The sequence below is a fragment of the Primulina eburnea genome, chromosome 6, assembly GCF_022965805.1.
Source record: "Primulina eburnea isolate SZY01 chromosome 6, ASM2296580v1, whole genome shotgun sequence".
Classification (NCBI taxonomy): domain Eukaryota; kingdom Viridiplantae; phylum Streptophyta; class Magnoliopsida; order Lamiales; family Gesneriaceae; genus Primulina; species Primulina eburnea.
This window is the reverse complement of record NC_133106.1, coordinates 38,716,802-38,737,822: the sequence shown is the minus strand read 5'-3', so window position 1 is coordinate 38,737,822 and position 21,021 is coordinate 38,716,802. Positions and strand designations below refer to the sequence as shown.

The 21,021-nt window shown below is 35.8% G+C and overlaps 4 protein-coding genes and 1 pseudogene across 4 annotated transcripts; 3 read left to right on the top strand and 2 right to left on the bottom strand.

Moving 5' to 3' along the window:
- Nucleotides 1-383: 383 nt before the first annotated feature.
- LOC140835184 (KIN14B-interacting protein At4g14310-like) lies at nucleotides 384-3,634 on the top strand. Its single transcript, XM_073200623.1, has 3 exons — nucleotides 384-1,993; nucleotides 2,190-2,803; nucleotides 2,896-3,634. The coding sequence occupies exons 1-3, from the start codon at nucleotides 494-496 to the stop codon at nucleotides 3,425-3,427; spliced, it is 2,646 nt and encodes an 881-aa protein (XP_073056724.1). The 5' UTR covers nucleotides 384-493; the 3' UTR covers nucleotides 3,428-3,634.
- An 814-nt stretch (nucleotides 3,635-4,448) lies between these two features.
- Nucleotides 4,449-4,862, bottom strand: LOC140835556 (uncharacterized). Its single transcript, XM_073201039.1, has one exon. The coding sequence runs from the start codon at nucleotides 4,860-4,862 to the stop codon at nucleotides 4,449-4,451; it is 414 nt and encodes a 137-aa protein (XP_073057140.1).
- A 4,581-nt stretch (nucleotides 4,863-9,443) lies between these two features.
- LOC140833633 (uncharacterized) lies at nucleotides 9,444-10,317 on the top strand. The gene has a single exon (XM_073197960.1). It carries the CDS (start codon nucleotides 9,519-9,521, stop codon nucleotides 10,092-10,094), a length of 576 nt encoding a protein of 191 aa, XP_073054061.1. The 5' UTR covers nucleotides 9,444-9,518; the 3' UTR covers nucleotides 10,095-10,317.
- A 407-nt stretch (nucleotides 10,318-10,724) lies between these two features.
- On the top strand, nucleotides 10,725-13,564 carry LOC140835182 (cyanate hydratase-like). The gene is made up of 4 exons (XM_073200622.1): nucleotides 10,725-11,043; nucleotides 12,171-12,242; nucleotides 13,082-13,190; nucleotides 13,299-13,564. Exons 1-4 carry the CDS (start codon nucleotides 10,778-10,780, stop codon nucleotides 13,365-13,367), a joined length of 516 nt encoding a protein of 171 aa, XP_073056723.1. The 5' UTR covers nucleotides 10,725-10,777; the 3' UTR covers nucleotides 13,368-13,564.
- A 2,019-nt stretch (nucleotides 13,565-15,583) lies between these two features.
- On the bottom strand, nucleotides 15,584-19,448 carry LOC140835183 (protein unc-13 homolog; annotated as a pseudogene).
- Between the last annotated feature and the right edge of the window lie 1,573 nt (nucleotides 19,449-21,021).

The window sequence follows — 21,021 nt, the reverse complement described above, 5'->3', positions numbered from 1 at the left end:
ATGACCCAAATAAGAGATCTGGATACGTCTCACAAAATACGAGCCGTGAGACCGTCTCACACAAGTTTTTGCAACCTAAAATTATATTAAAAATATTAATAATACTAATAAGATTTATTAAGACAACAAAAGAAAGCCTGAAGTAATGGATAGTAAAAGATTCACATGTAAATATACCTAAAAATATTATAGAATTTTTTTAAAGGATCAAATATCGATTTATTTTTATAAAAAGGATCAAATAATCGTTTTACCAAGTAAGATTCATTTATATGTACACGACTTTATCCACGGAAAAACAAAAATCGGGTTTCTAACCCAGCGGGAGCATAAATATTTTAAAAAAAATCAGAAAGAAATTATTTTCCCGCCCACACAAAAGATCAAAGACGAAGCAAGCAAATGCCCCAATTCCTCACTATATCCTTCCCACCTCCACACCTCAGTAAATTCACTCACAGTACAGCATCCATTTCAAATTTCACCATACACAATGTCTGCGTCATCATCAGTTCGCAGGATGAAAGAACGCGGTACTGGTGGGGGAAAAATCACTCCAGGTTCTGGGATTTCTGTTTCCACAGGGAAGGAGAACTCCAGGCCTACATCCCGTATCCGGGCAGCAACTCAGAAACCCAACATCAGGCCTATGGCTCGGATTGATAAGTCCGCTCTAGCGCCGCCGGTGGAGGACTCACGTGCTGAGCCGCGTTTGAGGCGGTCGACTTCATCGGTTCCCCGAGGTAGGAGCTGTAGTCCCTCTGAGTTTACTAGAGCTTTATCTGATTTGAGAAAAAACTCTAGTAGGGTTTCCCTGGGCCCACATCAGGTGAAAGGGAATCGTTCCAATTTTAGGGGTTTGAGTGAAAATTCTGATCTTGAGAAAAGTGTTTCGAAAGATCTTGATAAAAATGGAGAAATTGTTGAAGGGTTGGAACATAATTCTCGAGAAAATGGGAAATTTGAGGTTATGGTTCTGAATGATGGTGGTGATGAGGGAAAAATAGGAAATTTGAGCTCAATTTCAGTTAAAAGATCAGAACTTGATAATTTTATTGAAAAGTCTAGTGTAGAAAAAGCAATGTTGAAATCTTCTGGTGTTGAAGTTGAACACGGGTCTGCTTTGAGAGACTCTAAAACGGCTATTAAAGTAAATAATTTTCCTGGGGTATCAAGAGAGAATAGTGTGAGTAAGCATCCCAGCAAGCTTCGTGAAAAGCTTGCTTTTTTGGAAGGGAAAGTGAGGAGAATAGCATCAGATATAAAGCGGACTAAAGAGATGTTGGACATGAATAATCCAGAGTCGACTAAGATGATGTTATCTGATATTCAAGAAAAGATTTCAGGGATTGAGAGGGCTATGGGTCAAGCTGTCCGTAATGACGGAGATGCCAAGACAGGGTCAGCCAAAAAAAATGAAATTGAGTGTATGAAAGATAAGAAGGAATTGGTGGATGTGAAAAACTCGGTGAAGGGGTTGAATGTTGAAGAATTGGAAGCTCGATTATTCCCTCATCATAAGTTGATAAGAGATAGAACATTTTCAAGGATAACATCTGAAGGTTCTGAGGCCCATATGACAAATGTCGGGGAATCCAAGGGTGTACTAAATTTGGAGGAGAAAATAAGCTCTTTAGATGGCAATGCCATTGCTATGGAATTCTTGGCTTCTTTGAGTAAGAAGGAAATATTGGCTAGTACAGACTCAAGTGAAGTTCAAGAAATTGAGGATTCCAAAATTTCTGGAGTGGCAACTTCTTCCGTTACCATAGATGCTATGCTGATGGCTGATGAAAAACTAGATGATTTTGATGACCAAGGGAGAGCTCCAGCCATGACATTTAAGGAGGAGATAGAAGACAGCTGTACATTTAAGTTGAATGAAATTGGTAACAAGACCTCAACTGGAGGATGGTTTGTGTCAGAAGGAGAGTCTGTTCTTCTCGCTCATGATGATGGTTCTTGTTCATTCTATGATATAACAAATTGTGAGGTATGGATCTTACTTGAATAATCTCACATACTCCAATGTTGTGCATTATTGTTGCTCATGTCTATCTGCGAAAAGAAAAACTGTGAACCATTTATATTATTTTGTATCTGTTTGTTCATTAATGCACTAGTGAAGGGATCTTTTAATGAAAAGAAGTAAGTATTGATCAACTCTGCTATAACTGCGTCCATCTCAGGGGAAGGCAGAGTACAAACCTCCTGCTGGAATCTCACCAAACATGTGGCAAGATTGTTGGCTAATCCGTGCCCCAAGCGCAGATGGGTGCTCTGGGAGATACGTTGTGGCAGCATCTGCTGGAAATTCCGTGGGTTCGGGTTTCTGCTCATGGGATTTTTACTCAAAACTTGTACGAGCATTTCACTTTGATGAAGACTCCACTAATACAAGAGCAGCCCTCGCTCCCTTGTCAAACAATACTATGTATAGAAGAAACAATTTGTCAATGTATACTGCTACTGAAAATCGACAATGGTGGTATAAACCTTGTGGACCTCTTATCATATCAACAGCTAGTGGTCAAAGGATAGTGCAAATTTACGACATACGTGATGGAGATCAAGTAATGAAATGGGAGTTGCAGAAGCCTGTGTTGGCCATGGATTATTCCAGCCCTTTACAATGGAAAAATCGAGAAAAAGTGGTAATAGCAGAGGCAGACTCTGTTTCTCTATTTGATGTGAGCTCTCTCAGTCCGCAGGCATTACTCTCAGTTTCATCATCTGGTCGAAAAATTTCTGCTCTCCATGTGAACAACACTGATGCAGAATTAGGCGGAGGAGTTAGGCAGAGGTAACACTCTCATTTCTCACATAATTCCCTTAAAAATTCTTTAATTCGATTCTATAACATCTTTCTGGTACCTGTGTGTATACTTTTTGCAGAATTAGTTCATCAGAAGCAGAGGGAAATGATGGGGTATTCTGCACTCCTGATTCCATTAATGTTCTTGATTTTCGCCACCCATCTGGTATAGGTCTCAAGATTCCAAAAGTTGGTGTGGACGTTCAGTCATCCTTTTCTTGTGGCGATTCAGTATACATTGGATGCACTAATTTAAGATCAATGGGTAAAAGCCAATCCATCTCCCAAATCCAACGTTTTTCATTACGGAAGCCAAATCTTTTCAGCACCTACACATTGCCAGAATCAAATGCTCACTACCATTTCTCAGCATTAACACAAGTGTGGGGGAATTCAAGTTCCGTTATGGGAGTGTGTGGGCTCGGTTTATTTATTTTCGAATCCTTAAAGGACGATGGTTCTCAGTACCTCACAATGAATCATAATAACATAGAGAATGCAAAAGAAATTATTGGACCAGATGACATGTATTCTCCTTCGTTTGATTACTTAGCTTCAAGAGTTCTTCTGGTATCGAGAGATCGTCCCGCCAAGTGGAGGTATTTATCATAGATAATTATGTGAATTAATTAAAATGTATCAAACTCGAAGATATATATGGAATGTCCAATAACTTATTGTCGTCTGTCCTGTCGCATTTTGGTGTTTACATGTGGAATTCGATGTCATGACAATTTTGTGTGAGGTTTTGTTTTGGGGGGTGTTTCAGAAGCAAACTATGATTGTGGCTACTGTAACATATGGTTTAATGTTTTTGGGATTTGAAACATACCGTGCAAACGATGCTTTGTGAAGATTCTTGCTCTTAGTTTGAAACACATACAGCACTACGACAGATCAAATAGCCACCAGTAAACTTACGTAGTGGACACACTCAGGTTTAACCATGTTTAAACAAATTGAATCCAAGTCGAATTCTTATCTTTTTCATATATTTTTGTGGATCCTTATTTTATAGAATTTTATTGAAAGCATTTTAAGTTCGGCTTGATGACAAGAACGTTCAAGAGAGTTTTGGTTTAAAGTTTGGTTTGAACTTGAGTTTGATTATTACCAAACTCTCAAATAGTGTAAAATTGACCTTTTTATATAAATAGATAGATAACATAAATATAATTTTATAAACTAAGCAACTTTTTTTTAAAAAAAAAAAAAGCTTAACAGAGCAAGTTTATTAAGGTAAGCAAGAACATAAAAGCGTCATAAAATGATGCATTTCCCACCAACGATTGGTAGAACAGTCACCTAGCTTGCATTATTACTCGCTCATACGCATGCAAAACCCATGCATGCTTTAGTACTACTGTTTCCCTATTCTTCTTTCTTTGATACTTGACTCTTAGCTAAGATATATTCATGCACATTTAGCAACCTCATCAATATATCTTCACTCCCTCAACTCAAACTTAAGTAAAAATAGCACAAAATATGGCGACAAATTACCTGCAGTTTTCGGTGATGAATTATTGAACAATAATTGAGCCCCAAGATTCAAATTATTTATATTATAAAAATGAAAAAGAGTGATATCTCGTCCTAGCCAATCGCATTTCGTCTCGTCTATACAAAAATGCTACATCTGAATCCAACGTGCTAACTGTGTGGGGTTCACCACACCCGGAAGGTAGGCTCCATCGCTCTTCAACAGGTTCGCCACCTCTGCGTAGATAGTCGGCTCCAATTTCCCATTCGGCTTGCTGCGGCTGTCCACTTTCTTATTGTTTGCGTCGAATGGCATAGCCTCCAATCGAGCCACATCGAACTTCTGTCCCAACACCGTTCCCTTGCTTAAAAATTCGTAAGCCATGAAGCCGGCTAGAAGCCGGTTACAGGAAAGCGGCGCGGCTGCCATAGACGGCGTCGTCTCAGTAGTTGACCCACTAACGGCCGTTTGTCTGAGTAACGGTTTCTGTGATTCAGATGGTTCCCTCTCCTTCCGCTTTCGGGACGCGCCAGGCGTCAGTATCCATCGCGCGTGCGAGCTCATCTTGACCGTCCGTTCTTATATTCAACAAAAATAATGAAGATAAGAGTTCCACGTCAGCGAGATCCTGAGCGATATCGCCAATGAAAAAATGCATAGATCGGTACACCCTAAAAATATATCGGAAAGGTGAATTTCACAATCAAGGGGAACAGATTAGATTCAGACGATAGCGAACTGAAAATAATCGGTCGGTGGAGTACGGCGGATTAAGGGGTGGCGACAGGTATTAAAGAGGAAGGGAAGGGCGTGTGTGTGCCGGAGCGTCAAATTTGCGTTTTATAGCTCAACAGATATTTCAGTTTTGCCCTGGGTTTCAAATAAAATTACTCAAGCGCCATCGCCTGTATTTTATTTTATAAAATAAAATTGTCCTTTGGAATTTCTATTTTGAATAAAATCCACACAATTGAAACCGAACATTATTGTATTTGTTATAGAACACAACATATCATTTAAATATTTTATTTATAATGTCTAATTTTTGTCTTCTCATCTTTTAAATATATTAATTTAATTATTATTTTTTTGATGCTGAGAAAATTGAATTTGCTTTTATTAATCAACTTTATAATTTCCCCCCTCGGTGTCTTTCATTTACCATGCCATTAAATTTATATTATATGGAGTCGATTAAAAATTTTACAATAAAAATATCTTCTTTTTTTAAAAAAAATATAAATAAAAAATGAACTCTTTGGAGAATAATAATAATAATAATAATAATAAAACCCGCGCAAACAATTTGAATTGTAATGAGATTGGATTTACTAATTTTTTTTTATAAAGGGCATTATATTTAAGTGGGCTTCCGAAACAAACCCTGAAAATTAAAAAAGATGAAAACATTTATTGTGGACTACATTGTAATTTCCACAATCTTTATTTCTATTTAATTGCCTTTGATATTTTACAACTTACTTTATTTAAAAATCAATTTAATAATTAAAAATAATTTGCGTGCACGGATTGCTTATGCTTCGCACGAACTCTTATGACACTAAAGCATGATAACACGAAACTTAACATTTATTTATTTTTTTTTTAAAAAAAAAACTCTAATAAAACATATAAAAATATGAAGTGGGCTTCATCCCGTGAAACGAGCATATTGGGCCTAACACAGACTGGTAAAAATAAAGTTAAGATCGGCTTCCGATGCATTCAACAAAAAAGATCGAGACAAAGTTGGTGGTGGTTTGGTCTATCCTATACTGCAAGAGTTAGATCTTCTCGATGTATTTTATATAAGGTGTTTGTTTTGGATTCTATTAAGATTGAAATTTGGATCTAACTCAATCTCAAAAATTAGTTTTAGGGAGGAGAATTGTTCAAAAATCATATATACAACTCTCAGGTATTTTATCCAATCGATGTGAGACAACAACTAACAGATTCGGACAGAGAATAACACACTATATGTGTAACTTTGAATGAGTCAAAATTGGTAGTTGGAGTCTAAATTTATGTTAATTTATCAAGATTCTATAATGTGGTTCGATGTAAATCAACTATCTTTTTGTTAATCTAAATATTCAGGGTTCGTATTATTTGACCTTAGATAACAAAATTAAAAATTGAGACATGATGGTTATTGACATCCACCCTGCAAATAATACAATCAAGAACATGTACCCACATAACCAATTTTTTCTTCTTTTCTTTTTTGAGTAAAAGTTGAAGTTGGTTGAGCTGAAATTTTAATTTGACTAATTGTCCAGCCCTTTGGCATTACAAGCTTTTGAATTCTCTTGTGCAGATACAAAATAACCCATTAATTCAATTACTTAATATACAAATTTATGTTTAATTAGGTCCGTGCAATTTTCAATCTCCGAATTTAGGGATGACAATGGTCCGAGTTAAGGATGTAAATGAACCAAACCGTTTGTGAGCTATTCGAATCTCGATTCGATAAAAGCTCGTTTGAGCTCGTTTAATTAGGCTCGTTAAGATAAACAAACCAAACTCAAGCTTTACAGTATTCGGCTCGTTAGCTCGTGAACATGTTCGCTGGTAAATTCATGAGTAATCTTTTCGATGAAAAAATAATAGTTTGATATTTGATTTATTGATTTTGCATATTATTTATGAAATATATAGAAAAATCTATTAAATTTATTTATTATAATAAATTTACAAATTTTAATAAGAATGATATATTTTTCTTTAAATATATAATTTATTTTTAATTAATTTAATGAAAATTTAAATGTATAATTCATATTTATTAAGCTTGTTTTTGCTCGATAAAGGCTTGAATAAGATCGTGAGCCATGCATATATTTGTTAAATAAAGCTCGAGCTCGGCTCGAGCATAAACGAGCCAAGTTCAAACATTCAAGAGTTCGCCTCGGCTCGACTCGATTACATCCCTAGTCCGGGTTTAAACTCGGACTCCTATTAAATCCGGAACGTTTGGGACATGTCTAAATCCTACCAAATGGGTTGCGAGAAAGGTCTAAACCTGATCAACTGGTATGAAAGAGCGGGTTTGAGACGGATAACATGTATTGAATATATTTGATATTTTCAAGCTGACTTGTTTCATTTATACCTCCTATATATCTAAAATCATAAAACTAAAAATAAATTCACAGTTTCAGTTTCTTCTCTTTTAAATCTGAGCCAAATTCAATTGTAAATCCTCAATTCCAAATTTCCATTTTTCGGAGATGAACATTTCGATTTTATTTTAGAACTACAGTGCTTCCTCTTGAGTCCACGCGAATAAACTATAAATTAAAAAGGGTAATATATATTTCATGACTGAAATATATAGATTTGTTTGTTTTATAATATAGATTAAGAAAATCCCTAGAAAAATAAATTTTCATACGAACTTCCTATTTTATTCATATTTAATTTATTACACAAATGGTTATACATTTTTTAAAGAGTATGTCTCTTGTGAGACGGTCTCACGAATCTTTATTTGTGAAACGGGTCAATCCTACCGATATTCACAATAAAAAGTAATATTTTTGGCATAAAAAGTAATACTTTTTCATGGATGACCCAAATAAGATATATATCTCACAAAGTACGAATCTTGAAACCGTGTCACACAAGTTTTTGCTCTTTTCAAAAGTTAATTAATAAGGATATACAATATACATTCCATATATTTCCATATATTTAGGTTTGTGTGTGTTTCCACACAAATGAAAAAAATTATTGGAAAAATAACTTTTACAAATAAATCATCTATTAATTTACTCTTTATTTAATGAATGTTTTAGTAATTAAATAAACAAATTAGTAGTTTAAAACCAAGAAAAATATAATTAAATTAATTTAAAAATTGAATTATATATTTGAGATAAATGAAAAAAGAAAAGATACGTATGTAATGATGAGGAGGTTGATAGTGTTACTAAGCAAGTTGTAAATTTCTTGATTCGGACCAAACATAAATGATTTTATATTTATAAACAATATTTTTTACAAGGTTTTTTGTGCTTTATATATATAGAGTGGGTCTCATATGAGACCGTCTCACGGATCGTAATCTATGAGACGGGTCAACCCTACCTATATTCACAATAAAAAGTAATACTCTAAGCATAAAAAGTAATACTTTTTCATGGGTGACCCAAATAAGAGATCCGTCTCACAAATACGACCCGTGAAACCGTCTCACACAAGTTTTTACCTTATATATATAAGAAGCCCCGCCCCGTGTGCTTTTTCAATGCCCAAACCAAATCGCAATTAATAGGAAGGAAGCTATTGGAAAACAGATAGGCTTCTAAATGTGATAGCCATATGTGCACCATACATCCATATAATTAATTAATCCAGGCTAAGCTCAATCATTTAGCTGAAGAGACTATATATTCCAATTTATTTTATGAGAGTGAACCTTATATTTTAATGCTTAAAAATTTATATCATGGTCTCAAATATCATATTAAAAAAATTTAGATGGATAAATTATATTCATTTTGCCGGTCAATTTACGGTCTTAATCCACTAAATTTTAAATTTTTTCGATTTTGATCTCTCTACATCGTTGATGTGAAAAAAAAAAATGATAATGTGTTACTGGGATATGTTGCAGCGGCGATCGATATTGTTGATGTATCTGATGCCATGTCAATACTTCGATGAAAAATTAATAAAATTGCAAAAAAAAATATATGCAACTTAGTGGACGAAAACCAAAAATTTACCGATAACATTATCAAAAATGAAAAATAACTAAAATGGTAATTTTCCCAAATTTAGATACTTGATCGGTAATTGTTGCTTTTTTATTAAAACATTTAAGATATCAAATCCTGATTTTATCGTATTGCTTTAAATACGATTTTGTGATACCTAGCTGATTTTTATTTCATGGTAACAAAAACGAAAGCTTAATAAACTGTTTTCTACAATAAAAATATCATTAATCTGATGCATCATTAGACGTTTTCATTTATAATGATGGAAGCTTAATGGTGGGGAGTCTCCTCCTCTACTATATCGGCAGCCATTAAAGAGGGTGGTTATTCGTCAAGCGATCACGTTCTGTTGTCAAAGTTGGAAGACGGTTGATTGCTGAATTCATTTAATGCGAATTCTGCTTATAAAACGTCCCTAGTTCATGGGTTTCACTCATTCAGAAAACATATCGATCCAAACATTTTATATCGGTTTATATTGTTCTTGGAAATGGTGCGTGGTTTTTTATACATGCTTTGTTTTCCTGTTATTGTGGCGACTTTGGTGGTAGCTAGAGATATTGCAAATGACGATGAGAAGTTTCTGATCGGAAAGGGTGTTGGACTTGGTGGTTGGGTCGGGAAGGGCGGTGGGTTGGGTGGCGGAGTTGGAAAGGGTGTCGGGTTCGGTGGCGGTGGGGCTGGTGCTGGCCTTGGTGGCGGAGCAGGTGGAGGTTTGGGTAACGTATGGGGTAAAGGCGGAGGACAAGGCAAGGGTGTTGGATTCGGCGGTGGCATTCATAAAAGCGCCGGCGTAGTTGGCGGAGGATTTGGTAAGGGCGGCGTTGGTGGAGGTATTTGGAAAGGGGGCGTTGGTGGAGGTTTTGGGAAAGGATTTGGCAAGGGTGTTGGAGGAGGTATTTGGAAAGGAGGTGTCATCGGCGGAGGTTTCGGCAAAGGTGGCGCAGTCGGCGGTGGGTTCGGGAAGGGTGGAGAGTTTGGCGGTGGGTTTGGGAAAGGTTTGGGAGTGGGCGGAGGGTTTGGCGGTGGCGCCGGCGGAGGTGGTGGTGTAGTTGGGCATCATTGATCCTCAATAGGCCGACAATATGCATGCATGCATGCATGGACACATATACCTTATCAATATTAATATGTTATCCTATATTTATCCGTCTTCTTTCAGTTGTTTTGTTCGATGATTCGATGTGTATCATCTTAATAATAGTAGCATGTGTTTATGTTTTATTCTTATTTATCAAAGATTAATTTGAAAAGCTTTTGCAAATATCCATATAAATGAAATTATTGAAGTTTTATTGTATGTAGTTTAAGCACACAATCATCTCCAGCAAAATTCTTGGTTACAATAAAATTTGAGCTCAACAAACTAGATTTAAGTAGTTAAATTTTATTATAATTCCCAAATATAAGTGACAAACTATTGCAAAGTCATTATTAAAATATGTAATGTAATTACTCAATATATATAGAGCCATATAACTGAAATTTAAATAGTTCCGTGAGATACTGATCATCACCAATTCAAACTCAAATCAACATACATTTAACTTCTAACTGATAAAATGAAATATATATTTTCAAAATTATAGAAAATCTCAATCGCTTCAAAAATCGACGAATATCATATATATTGACAATTTGTTTTTAATTATTAAAAACAAATGTAGGACATTTAATGCACTTAATTTTTTCGAAATAAAGAAATCGAATAATCATCACACCTCAACATTTGTGTGTAGAAACAACTCTATGGAAACCCAAGTCAGCATGGTGGCGGCACTCCAAGCGGTGAAGAAGAACTCGGGCAAGACTTACGGGCAAATAGCCGAGGAGACTGGCCTGACTAACGTCTACGTGGCTCAGCTCCTGCGGCGTCAAGCCCAACTTAAGCCGGACACCGTGCCTTTACTCCGGGCTGCCCTGCCCGAACTATCTGAGAATCACCTTCATGAGATGATGCAACCTCCCCTCCGATTATATGATCCACGATTAATTCAAGAACCCACTATTTATAGGTAATTCGGTTGCTTTTGGCTTGTCCTATGTTCTTGAAATTTTCTCATTTGTTGAAATTAGTTTCTGGAAATCTTTTACTTTCTATGCTTTTAGTTTATATTTTGTGTGTTAAGTATTTGCACCCATCCAATGAAAGAAAAATAATCAGTTGAATGTTGTAAGTGTGGGGGTCAGATTTGCTGGCATAGCCTTCGGGTTTGAATTTGAGAGACTTGTTTTAATTAATTTATTACTATTATTAAGACGATTTTTTCCCTATTGAAAGAATCGTTATTCAATTTAGCGAGTGAAGCGATGTAAATCAACTTATTTAAACAAAATTTGAGTTGATTTAATCTGTATCTTTTGTATTGGCTTTAGCCTTTTGTGTGTGTGTGTGTGTGTTCATGTTTACAGATGTTGTAGTTTATGTAATTTGGACGGCAAGATTTTCTCTTACAGAAGATAAGTACTTGATGCCGAAAGACATGAAGCTTCGACCTTTTCAACCACACTCAGTTTCTGTTAGGCTTTACATTTCAAAACTACTTACTTTGAAGCAGCTAATTGGCTCCTGATTCTTATCCCTTGATCGTTGTTGCAAAATTATATCGCTCTGTGCAAAGAGAGAATAGCACAAAAAGAAATTAGAGTCAGAGATAAGGGGATTTCACTTGAATGGCAAAGTATATATGCTGATATTTCCATCTCCCCAGTCCCCACAGCTTTTGGTATTTTCAGTTCTCTTAGTTGTGCTTGGATTGATTGATTTGATCTGAAAGGAGAGTTTTGAATTAGGTACGGATTTTAAATTACATACATCTTGGTTTTATTTGAAATCCACCATAATTATTGATATCGCATAATTTGACATGGGTTGAATTTGATTAACTTGAATTTTGCTCATCCAAACAAGTCACAAAGTTTGAAATCGGTTGGTTTGAAATCCATATTGTCAAATTCATCGATCCAAGCACAATCTAGAGACATTTACTTAGTACATAAATCTTGGGATGACTAAGCTTAAGCCTAATATTTGGACCAATTAAAATGTCATTTGAATGTATGCATTTGGCTGACCTTCTAAGTTGTGCTGCTTGTCGATATTTCTGTAAGATCTCTAAAGTACTCGTTTTCCTGTTTACAGGTTAAATGAAGCTGTTATGCATTTTGGGGAGAGCATTAAGGAGATAATAAATGAGGAATTTGGTGATGGCATGTAAGTAGTTATTCCTTATTTTCTTAAGTGAAGATTCAATCTTGGAGAATTTTAGTTTGTTGTTAGAGAACCTGGCAACTGCTTTATATTTATTTATGCTGGATAGTGTCTTGAATTAATTGTAACTTGAATATGGCTGGCATACAAATTACAATTACATAGTTACGTTTCCATGTTGCTTATATATGCCATTGTAGATAGACTTTGTCTCTTATGTCCTTTTCGAGCTTCCCTGAAATTATTTTTAAACTTTGACCTTTCACCAGGGAGTTTTATGTATTTTTGAATTTCTGTATAAAATTGAATATTTGGAAAATTCCCTTGTTTGTTATGATCCCTATCATATTCCCAATCCTTCACATATTATCACCTTATCACTAAGCAGGGCAATCACTCTTTCTTCCTGGTCTACTATAATTATAACATAGTTCCCATCAAAGAAGAAGTGCAGTTACAATTCTCAATAAATTGACTATTATGATCTTTATCTTGTTCCCAAAAATTGCATAATTGTTGTAATTAGTAATGACAACTCTAGTGTTGATGCTAAATAGTCGTTGCTGAGTCTTAGTTCTGACGGTATAGTGCCTCTTATTTTCCGTCAGTAACTAAAATTCTTTTATGATCATGCTTTTACTCAATCATTCTGTCTTAAATTACCAAAACTTCTGTGGGTGGTATTATTTACTTTTATAATGTACAACAGTGGTGATGTCCTAAATAAAAAGATGAACTTGAGCTTTAAATTACAATATTTAATCAATATGATTTACCTTACCTTTTCTTTTCCTTTTTCTTGGGTAAAAATCCTTTGGTGGATCGGGGAACTTAACAAGCAGCATGTCGGCAATTGATTTCTTCTGTTCAGTCGACAAAATCAAAGGTGTGGATGGGAAGGATCGTGTTGTCGTGACATTTGACGGGAAATATTTGCCTCACACTGAGCATGTGACGTGGCTGAATTACTTTCTTTGTTAACTTAAATTTTCAATTGTTTTCTGGATTTTACAATTGATTGATATAAAATTTTATTAAATTTATTTTCTTCTTGTGCAGCGTACTGAGCATATGGTATCGAGAATAAGAAAGATAGAAAATCAAGATGATGAATCAAAGAAAGGGTAAACTTAGTTTTCCCTTATCCCTTGTATATGTGTATTGCTGTTGAGATTAATTAAATAATACCTGATTATAAATTATACTCAGGTTATGGTAAGTCAGATCTTGTAGCCATTTTACATTTTGATGTAAAGATCTCACAGGGAGTTCTTGCAAAATTTAAATAATAATCTGGTAATTAAATCTAAGTTATTTGAGTTTTCTCTAAAGTTTGCATGATTTCTAATCTGGTTAATCTAAAAAATTCTCCATACTGGTATTGAAATTGCAGTTGAGGTCAGTATCAATTTAGTGGAAATCTCGTCATAGTTGTGTTTAAGATTCCTTAGAAGTTGTGTAAGAAAACATATGTAATTTGCATTTTAATAATATTACTTTAAAACAGCTCCAACAAGACTTGGAGTTCAAATATAAAATTCACAAAGGAAAATATTTGATGACCTCTCCTTAAAGGTGAACTTAGCCACTCCGTCAATAGGGCTTTGTAATATTGTTATCTAGAAACCGCGTGAACAGGAAAGAAGAGGCAAGGGACGTACCTTGGGCTACTTGCTTTGTGAGAAACTCATTCCTAATAGCCATCTCTTTGTGAAGTTTTCTTTTATATGATCAAAAGTATGATTGAAGAAATATGGCTTATTTTGGAAAAATCGACTCCTGGTTCTCCATCTTCTGAATGATGCTTGTCTGGAAAGAATTCAGGCATGTCTGAAGTTTCTAAATTTTCAATGTTTGTCACAAATTTCAATCTATTAGGAATCATATCCAAGTTTTCACAGCTTTAAATCTTTAAATGAAGAAGACTACATATAGATCCTTCTTACACCCTCTGATTGGTAACAACTCGATGGCATTTGCCATCATCTCCATTCATCAACTGTGTTACTAGGAGTTCCACATTTTGCGAACCAACAAAATCTTCCTCCACGAGATGAGATAACGATCGAGTTAGCAGTTGAGAGCCCTGGTACGTTTTTTTGGTTTGTGGGTTTTATGCCGCATGCTTGCAAACTTCTTAATCAGCTCAATCTGACCCTACATTGTGTAGGGAATATCTTCCTTCAGTACCCCAGCGTATATTTTGATGACACCGTACACTTGTACCTTTTTAGTGAAACTTCAATGGCAAATGTTTCTAGAACATCTTCCACATGTAATGCCGCATCGCCTATTTCTGATACCCATTTCTTGGCCATCTCATCCTCATCTTGTATCAAATCTGCATTTTTTTAAGAAGCATCGCATTCGTTTAACTCAGCCTGAATTTCTTCAACTCGACCGGTAATATCGTTCTAGATTTTGCTTCATCAACCAGCAGGTAGCATTGGTTCAATAAAGATGACCACATGTTTCTGAAATCAAGAAAAAACAAGGTCTTTTGCTGCTAGGAATTAACATAAACGCCTGAGAACTCTCATACACACGACGAGCATTCATTAATGTAGGAGAGGTCTGATAATGAAATAATCATAGTCTGAGAAGTTTTACTTCGTGGGAGGATGATTTGATTGAAATATCCTTCTAAGTTGAATTATTCTTCAACATTTCTTTTTGGATATACATATTTCATATGGTTTCATAACAATTAAGAAACTGACTTTAGGGATTTCCATGTCATTGCCTTTACTTTTTTTTGTAATCTTATTAACATGCACAACTGGTGACAAATAATTTAGGATCTAGAACTTTGAAGTTTTTGAGAAAAGTACTCAACTAATATGGTTTCAGAGTAAGGTTTAGGAGGGGTCGTCGATTTCACCACATGATCAATGATTTATGAAAAATTCACCAGCTTGGCTCCGATGGCAACCTAAATATTCGGTATTTCACGTTTCTTGATGATTTGTTTCTCAGAAATCATACAGATCATTATTCTGCACAGTTTTGCAACAACATATTGGTACAGATGTCATAATGATGTGATGTGTATGCCTAGAAGTACTGGTAATATTATCTAATAAATTATCATCAATTACTTCACATCCAAAGTAGTACAAGAAAAAATCTTTTAAGCAACTCCTGATTTTCCCCCAATGTTTACTACATATAGAATATTGCTCAGGTCTAAGAAAAACGAAGACAAAATTTAGAAGTGTGCTCTCCTGTCCTAGATTGTTGTCTAACGAATACCGCTAGAAATCCAATTGAAACTTTGTTAAAAAGAAAATTTCACACATAAGTAAAGAATCTCTTGAATCTCTTGGTTCATATTGTTATAAGTGTTTTGAGGTATACAGTGTTCTTAATTATCCCGAGTCCCTTCTCTTTGCTAGTTGGAATGTCCTCTTCAGGAAATGGTTGGCATCTTGATCATTTCTGTGACAAAGTACCCTTAATATGGTATTTGGATCTAACCGATTCCACTTACCAGTTGTATGTGGCATTGGAAGTTTCTGCCCTGTACCCACCACTCCTATCCCACTAGCTTCACAGGCCACGATACTGAAATCTTCGATTAATTGCTCGGTCGACTGCCCCATCAATACCACCACCCCTTCAACCGTCTCTGCTTCCTTTTCCACCACATCCTCTACTATCAAACCTTGTCCGCATGTACAAAATACTCGTTTCAAGTTATCGAAGTCTTCCTCAATCATTGGGTGATCAAAGCTAGAGAAGGTTCAGGAGCTGCCACCAGCTAGCAAAACCATTAGGTATGCCTCAAAAGAAGCTTTCATTGCTTCTTTTAGAGCTAGTGGTTGAGCACGATCAGTCACTATTGCACACAGAAGAGTAAGATTCTGCTTTAATATTCTTAATGCTGGCCTGATTCGTGAATTTATTACGTCACCAACATATAGGCTTCCGTATAAAACGGAGTTTGAATCCAAAAATATTAGACGATACATGCTGAAAAGCAACTTGTATTGCTGATCGGCTATGTTCAAAATATGAACTGTTGAGTTGCCTTCTGTCGCCAAACCCGGATTTTGGTGATGGGGTTACCTTTGGCAACAGAGTTAATGTTTTGTCAAGGGGATGAAGTTGTGACTGAATGTAATGTAAGGTGTTGAGACGGATGTATAGGCGTTGTGTTCCACGACTTGTCGATGGACGGGAATTGTTTCCTTCATTGCACAAATCATTGTTTGGATCTTCAATTCCTACACTGCATGCTGCTCTTTTCCAGAGTTTTCGGAACTTTGAATCCAAGCTACAACGTGCTAGTGGAGGAAGTGTGGGGATATAACTCTGTTTTGATCCTATAAGTGAGAAAAAACGTGTGCTTAGGATTTATAGAAGACTAATTGTGTAAACTAAAATGCAGTTACTTAGTTTCTGCTTAGAATGGTGATAAATTAGCAATTCTTACCACATGATGCAATGAACGTTATGTAATCTTGAAAGACATGCTCTAAACCTTCAGTAAGATCATAAACAAGGTTCTCTGATATGTTTATAGGAATTTCGAAGAAATTCTTCACAGCTTCCTTGGCAAATCTGACTAGTTCTTCAGCTGAATGAGCGTATGGCTCAGTTTTGGACTTCGGATTCCATGTCTGCAGAATTATGAAAAAATTTAAAACTTAATGTGCCAATTCTAGTTCTATCTTAAAATGTGACATTTCGATTCCACATGTATTAGGAATCATTTTTGTTATATACTTTGTAGCGGAATTAGTGATTCAATAAGTTTACTTCTGTTTCTTTTGCTCTTTGGTAAATCTCCTGCCCCTGCTTCAACTTTTCTTGAATCCACTGTTTCATAAGTTTAACTATGATTGAATCAACTTCGTAAGGAACCATTTCTCTCACAATTGCCTTGCCTCCATCTTCACATTCAGCAGAGTCCTCAACTACCATCTGTACTAAAAGTTTCTCTAATTTCCCAGCCCTTTTCAACGCCTAGACTGTTTCATTCTTGAGCATAGACGTGCCCGTTAAGTACTGCTTTAGTAATGTCCCGTAGCAAGTGTGCAGTGTAACATCTGCAACCCCAGCAGAAATCGGGTGCCATTTCTTAAGGACTCGACTGAATATATCCTTCTCCTTCGAAGCCAATTCTTCAGTTTCTCTAGCCAATTTGATTAGCATTTCACTCACTTCTTGCCCTTCAAAGGACGTCCTGTTTCCATTTTTATCCACGAGGTTCTATCGATATAAAAAGTTAGAAACACCAAGAAAATGAAAACATTTCTTAGTGTAGAAGTAGATGTACATGTACATACCTTGGCAAATGCGTTTCTCAGTGATGCTCGAATATAATAGTCGACCCTATTCCCCATGGCTTCATCCCTCGTCTCTTCCTTTTCTTGATTAACTGAAACGTAGCAAGGAACATCCTCTTCGAGTTTCTTTGTAGCAGAGAAAATCAGAGGAAGAATACTTTCCATTATTCCAACTGTTCCCCTATCAAAGCTTTCATGATAATCCAACAACCTTTTTTCAGACCACTTCTTCACTGCTGTCAAAACATTTGACATAGAAGATCCTTCTCCACATGCCCTGTTATGACATACTGCTCAAAAAGCACCCAAGTGAAACATAGATTATGTATGGACCGGTTAATCCCCAAGGTCGACCACGTTTTCTTCATAAGCTCTAACAGTTCATCAACTTCATCAACGACTAGTGTTTCATCCTTCATATCAAAAACCGAGCAGAGAAGGGCTGTGTAGATTTGGATGTTGAGGGGGTATCCATCAGCCCAATGGCACACGTCAGTGCTTCCACTGTTGGGGCTTCTCCATGCCAAGGAAACGATACAGTTGCAGAGTATTTTCATCGCCTCCGAATTCTTGCCTGTGTCTACTGCCTTTGTTTCACAAGAATTGATGATATCTCGAAATTTAGAGGCAACTGTGTCTGATTTTTCTAGTGGGATGGAAGGGTGGAGGAGTAGTCCTGCTTCGAGTATTTTTAATTGACGTTTTTGCCAGATATGGTACTCGTGAGCATCGTTGAATTCAGATGGTTTCAGATGACGGAGCAATTCCAGAGGAAGAATGATGGTCTCTGCTCGCCTGCCCATCTAATCAAACAACAAATGTTAACAATATTGTAAGAGGCTAGGCTTTAGTCTAGTAAATGCATTTTCCACTTCTCATAATCTAGTCATGATACATAATGAACAGAAAATATAGTTTTACGTATTGAGTACAAGCATCCACAAAAAAAACACCAATTAATAAGAGAAAATTCGTGTATGTGAACAATGGAAGTTTAATTTATCAAACTAAATTAGTTGAAGCCACATGTTATGTAAATGTTAACCGACAAGGAATATCGAAATATATGTGTGCTTTTCATAATAAAATTTTATCATCTTAAAAATAAATTCAATCATTTCTCGTAAACCATGCATGCAATATTCATAGTGACACAAAAACGATAACATTACATACTTGGCCAACTAGAGTTCTCATTAGAGTCTTGCGAAGTCTATCGTCACTCTGCTGCGTCACCCTCATTTGCTGCCTCATAATTTCCGCCGATGTCATTGGCCGCCTCAGCCTCGCCATTGGGGACGCAGGTAGGGTCAACTACATCCTTGGACTCGACCCCGCGCCACCCGGAGATGATGGATTCGCTCCACATGAGCTCGAACGTCTTGAAGATGGCGTTCGCTTCAACATTCTTAGCCCCAATGCCCTCTTCACCCGACTCGTCACTGCCATCCCAACCCCCGGTGGCTTCCTCGGTGACCCGGGTCCTGACCCATTTCCATCCCCGCTTTCTAGAGAGTTGTCATAAATGATTGCGCTCCGCCCACCAAATCCCGGAGAAGACCGGCATGCGGTGAAGAAAATCTCGTAGGCCGCATCCCGAAAGTCGTCCCGGTCAAGACCATCGAGTTTCCCGAAAGGCGAAGAGAGATCCATGGTGAGAGCCAGGTTTAGGAGTGGCCGTATTCAGATTGGTGTTGAAGAGACGGAGATGGTGGTGGATCATCGGCGGAGACTTCCAAGATAACTAATGATTAGATGTCCGGTGGAAGAGAGAAGCTGGTAAACATTATTAAATCGTAATTTTGTGAAAAGAGAAGCAAAAGAAAACATCATCGGAGGCAGATGATACAAGTTAGAAGGAAGAGGGGACAAAGATTGATGGTTATCAACCCATTGTTATGCGAAAATTACGAGGAAAGGATTCGGTACGTACGTACGTACTCACACAACCTTTTTTTAGTATGGTAGCTAGCATACAGTTGTAGTGATTGTGTCATGATCGGTAATAAATATGTGACGTGCTAGCTTAATAATCGATAACGAAAACTACAAATGACAAATTTCAGCGGGATTTTTTTTCAAAAGTAAACTCGTCTTGGTCAGTGAAACATGTGACGTGCTAGCTTAATAAGTTGATACAGTATTTCCGAATAGTCCTATGACATTTGGAAGGACAGAAGGAGACGAGACGAGATCTGATCTAATCATCATATAAACTTAGTAAAAATATTAATCTTGTTTCTCAATTCGCACGTTATGTTGTACTAGGCAAGGGCACCTCGATTCTTGAGGTGTCTTACCCAGATTTATAGTTCAACATATGAGTATTTATATTTGTTTATATTTATGTAGGTCTTATTTAGTAATTTAATTTTAAAAGCCATAAGTATTTTGATTATAGTAATTTTTAATTTTATTTTATATTCGTAGGCAAACGATTAATATTTCAAGTTACTTGACAAAATAAAAAAATATGAAAAAACAAAGAATCTATAAAATTGAAAATAATTAAAAAAAAGATTGAGTTGATATTAAAATAGGAGAATTTTAAGAACAAGTCTGAAATTGGACATAAAGTGTTTGTTCATCTTAAAATTTAATCATAGATCTACTTTATAAATAGGTTATTATAAATTTGAAAATAGAGCATCTATGTTTAAATCAGGGTAGTTGTTGTAAGAGTGTCACACTTAATAAAATGGTTGATGCTAATGAATTTACGAACGTGACAACTTTAACTTAAATATTAGTTGTAATATAAATCATTAAACAATCGATAAGAGCATTTAAAATCTTATTGTAATCAAAGAGCTTTGAAAACTCGTTAATGTAGATAGGATTTCCATATATATAACATTTTTTACTTGAGAATTTAGTTGATGTATTTATGAATTTTGCAATTTCGAGTTTTTAATATATTTAAACATGAGAATCAATTCAATTCACAAAACATCTGAATAGATGATTACAACGAAAGACTATAAAAGATATCAAAGTATATGAATAGAAATTGTTTGGAACTCGTATTAAGAAGAAAACGCTGGTCATTAACATGTAAGCAAAAGAAATTAACATGGAGGTGGTTGATGTATTATGAGAAAAATAAAATGTAAATACATAAAGTAACGAAGTTGAGAGCATTTTTCATATACGTTTGTTTGATCAGGCATACTAAAAAACTTATAATATGTCTACACACATGGACTATTACTAAGCATTTTCGATGCTATAAGATGAATGTTTTATTATTCATTTAATGTACATGGTTGTTTTGATGAAGCTCGTTGGTATTTAGGGGTGTCTCAATGTCTGTTGCACAGTCTAGCAGGAGCAAGAGCTTTGATTCCATGTAAACACTCTTCGTAAAATGATAATACATACTGAGTTGAAGTAAAATCTTCTTATTAGTTCTTCAACTTGTAAAATCTTCTTATTAGTTCGTCAACTGCTTTATGAAGTACATAGTTATATAAAAATTGTCCACAGTCGAT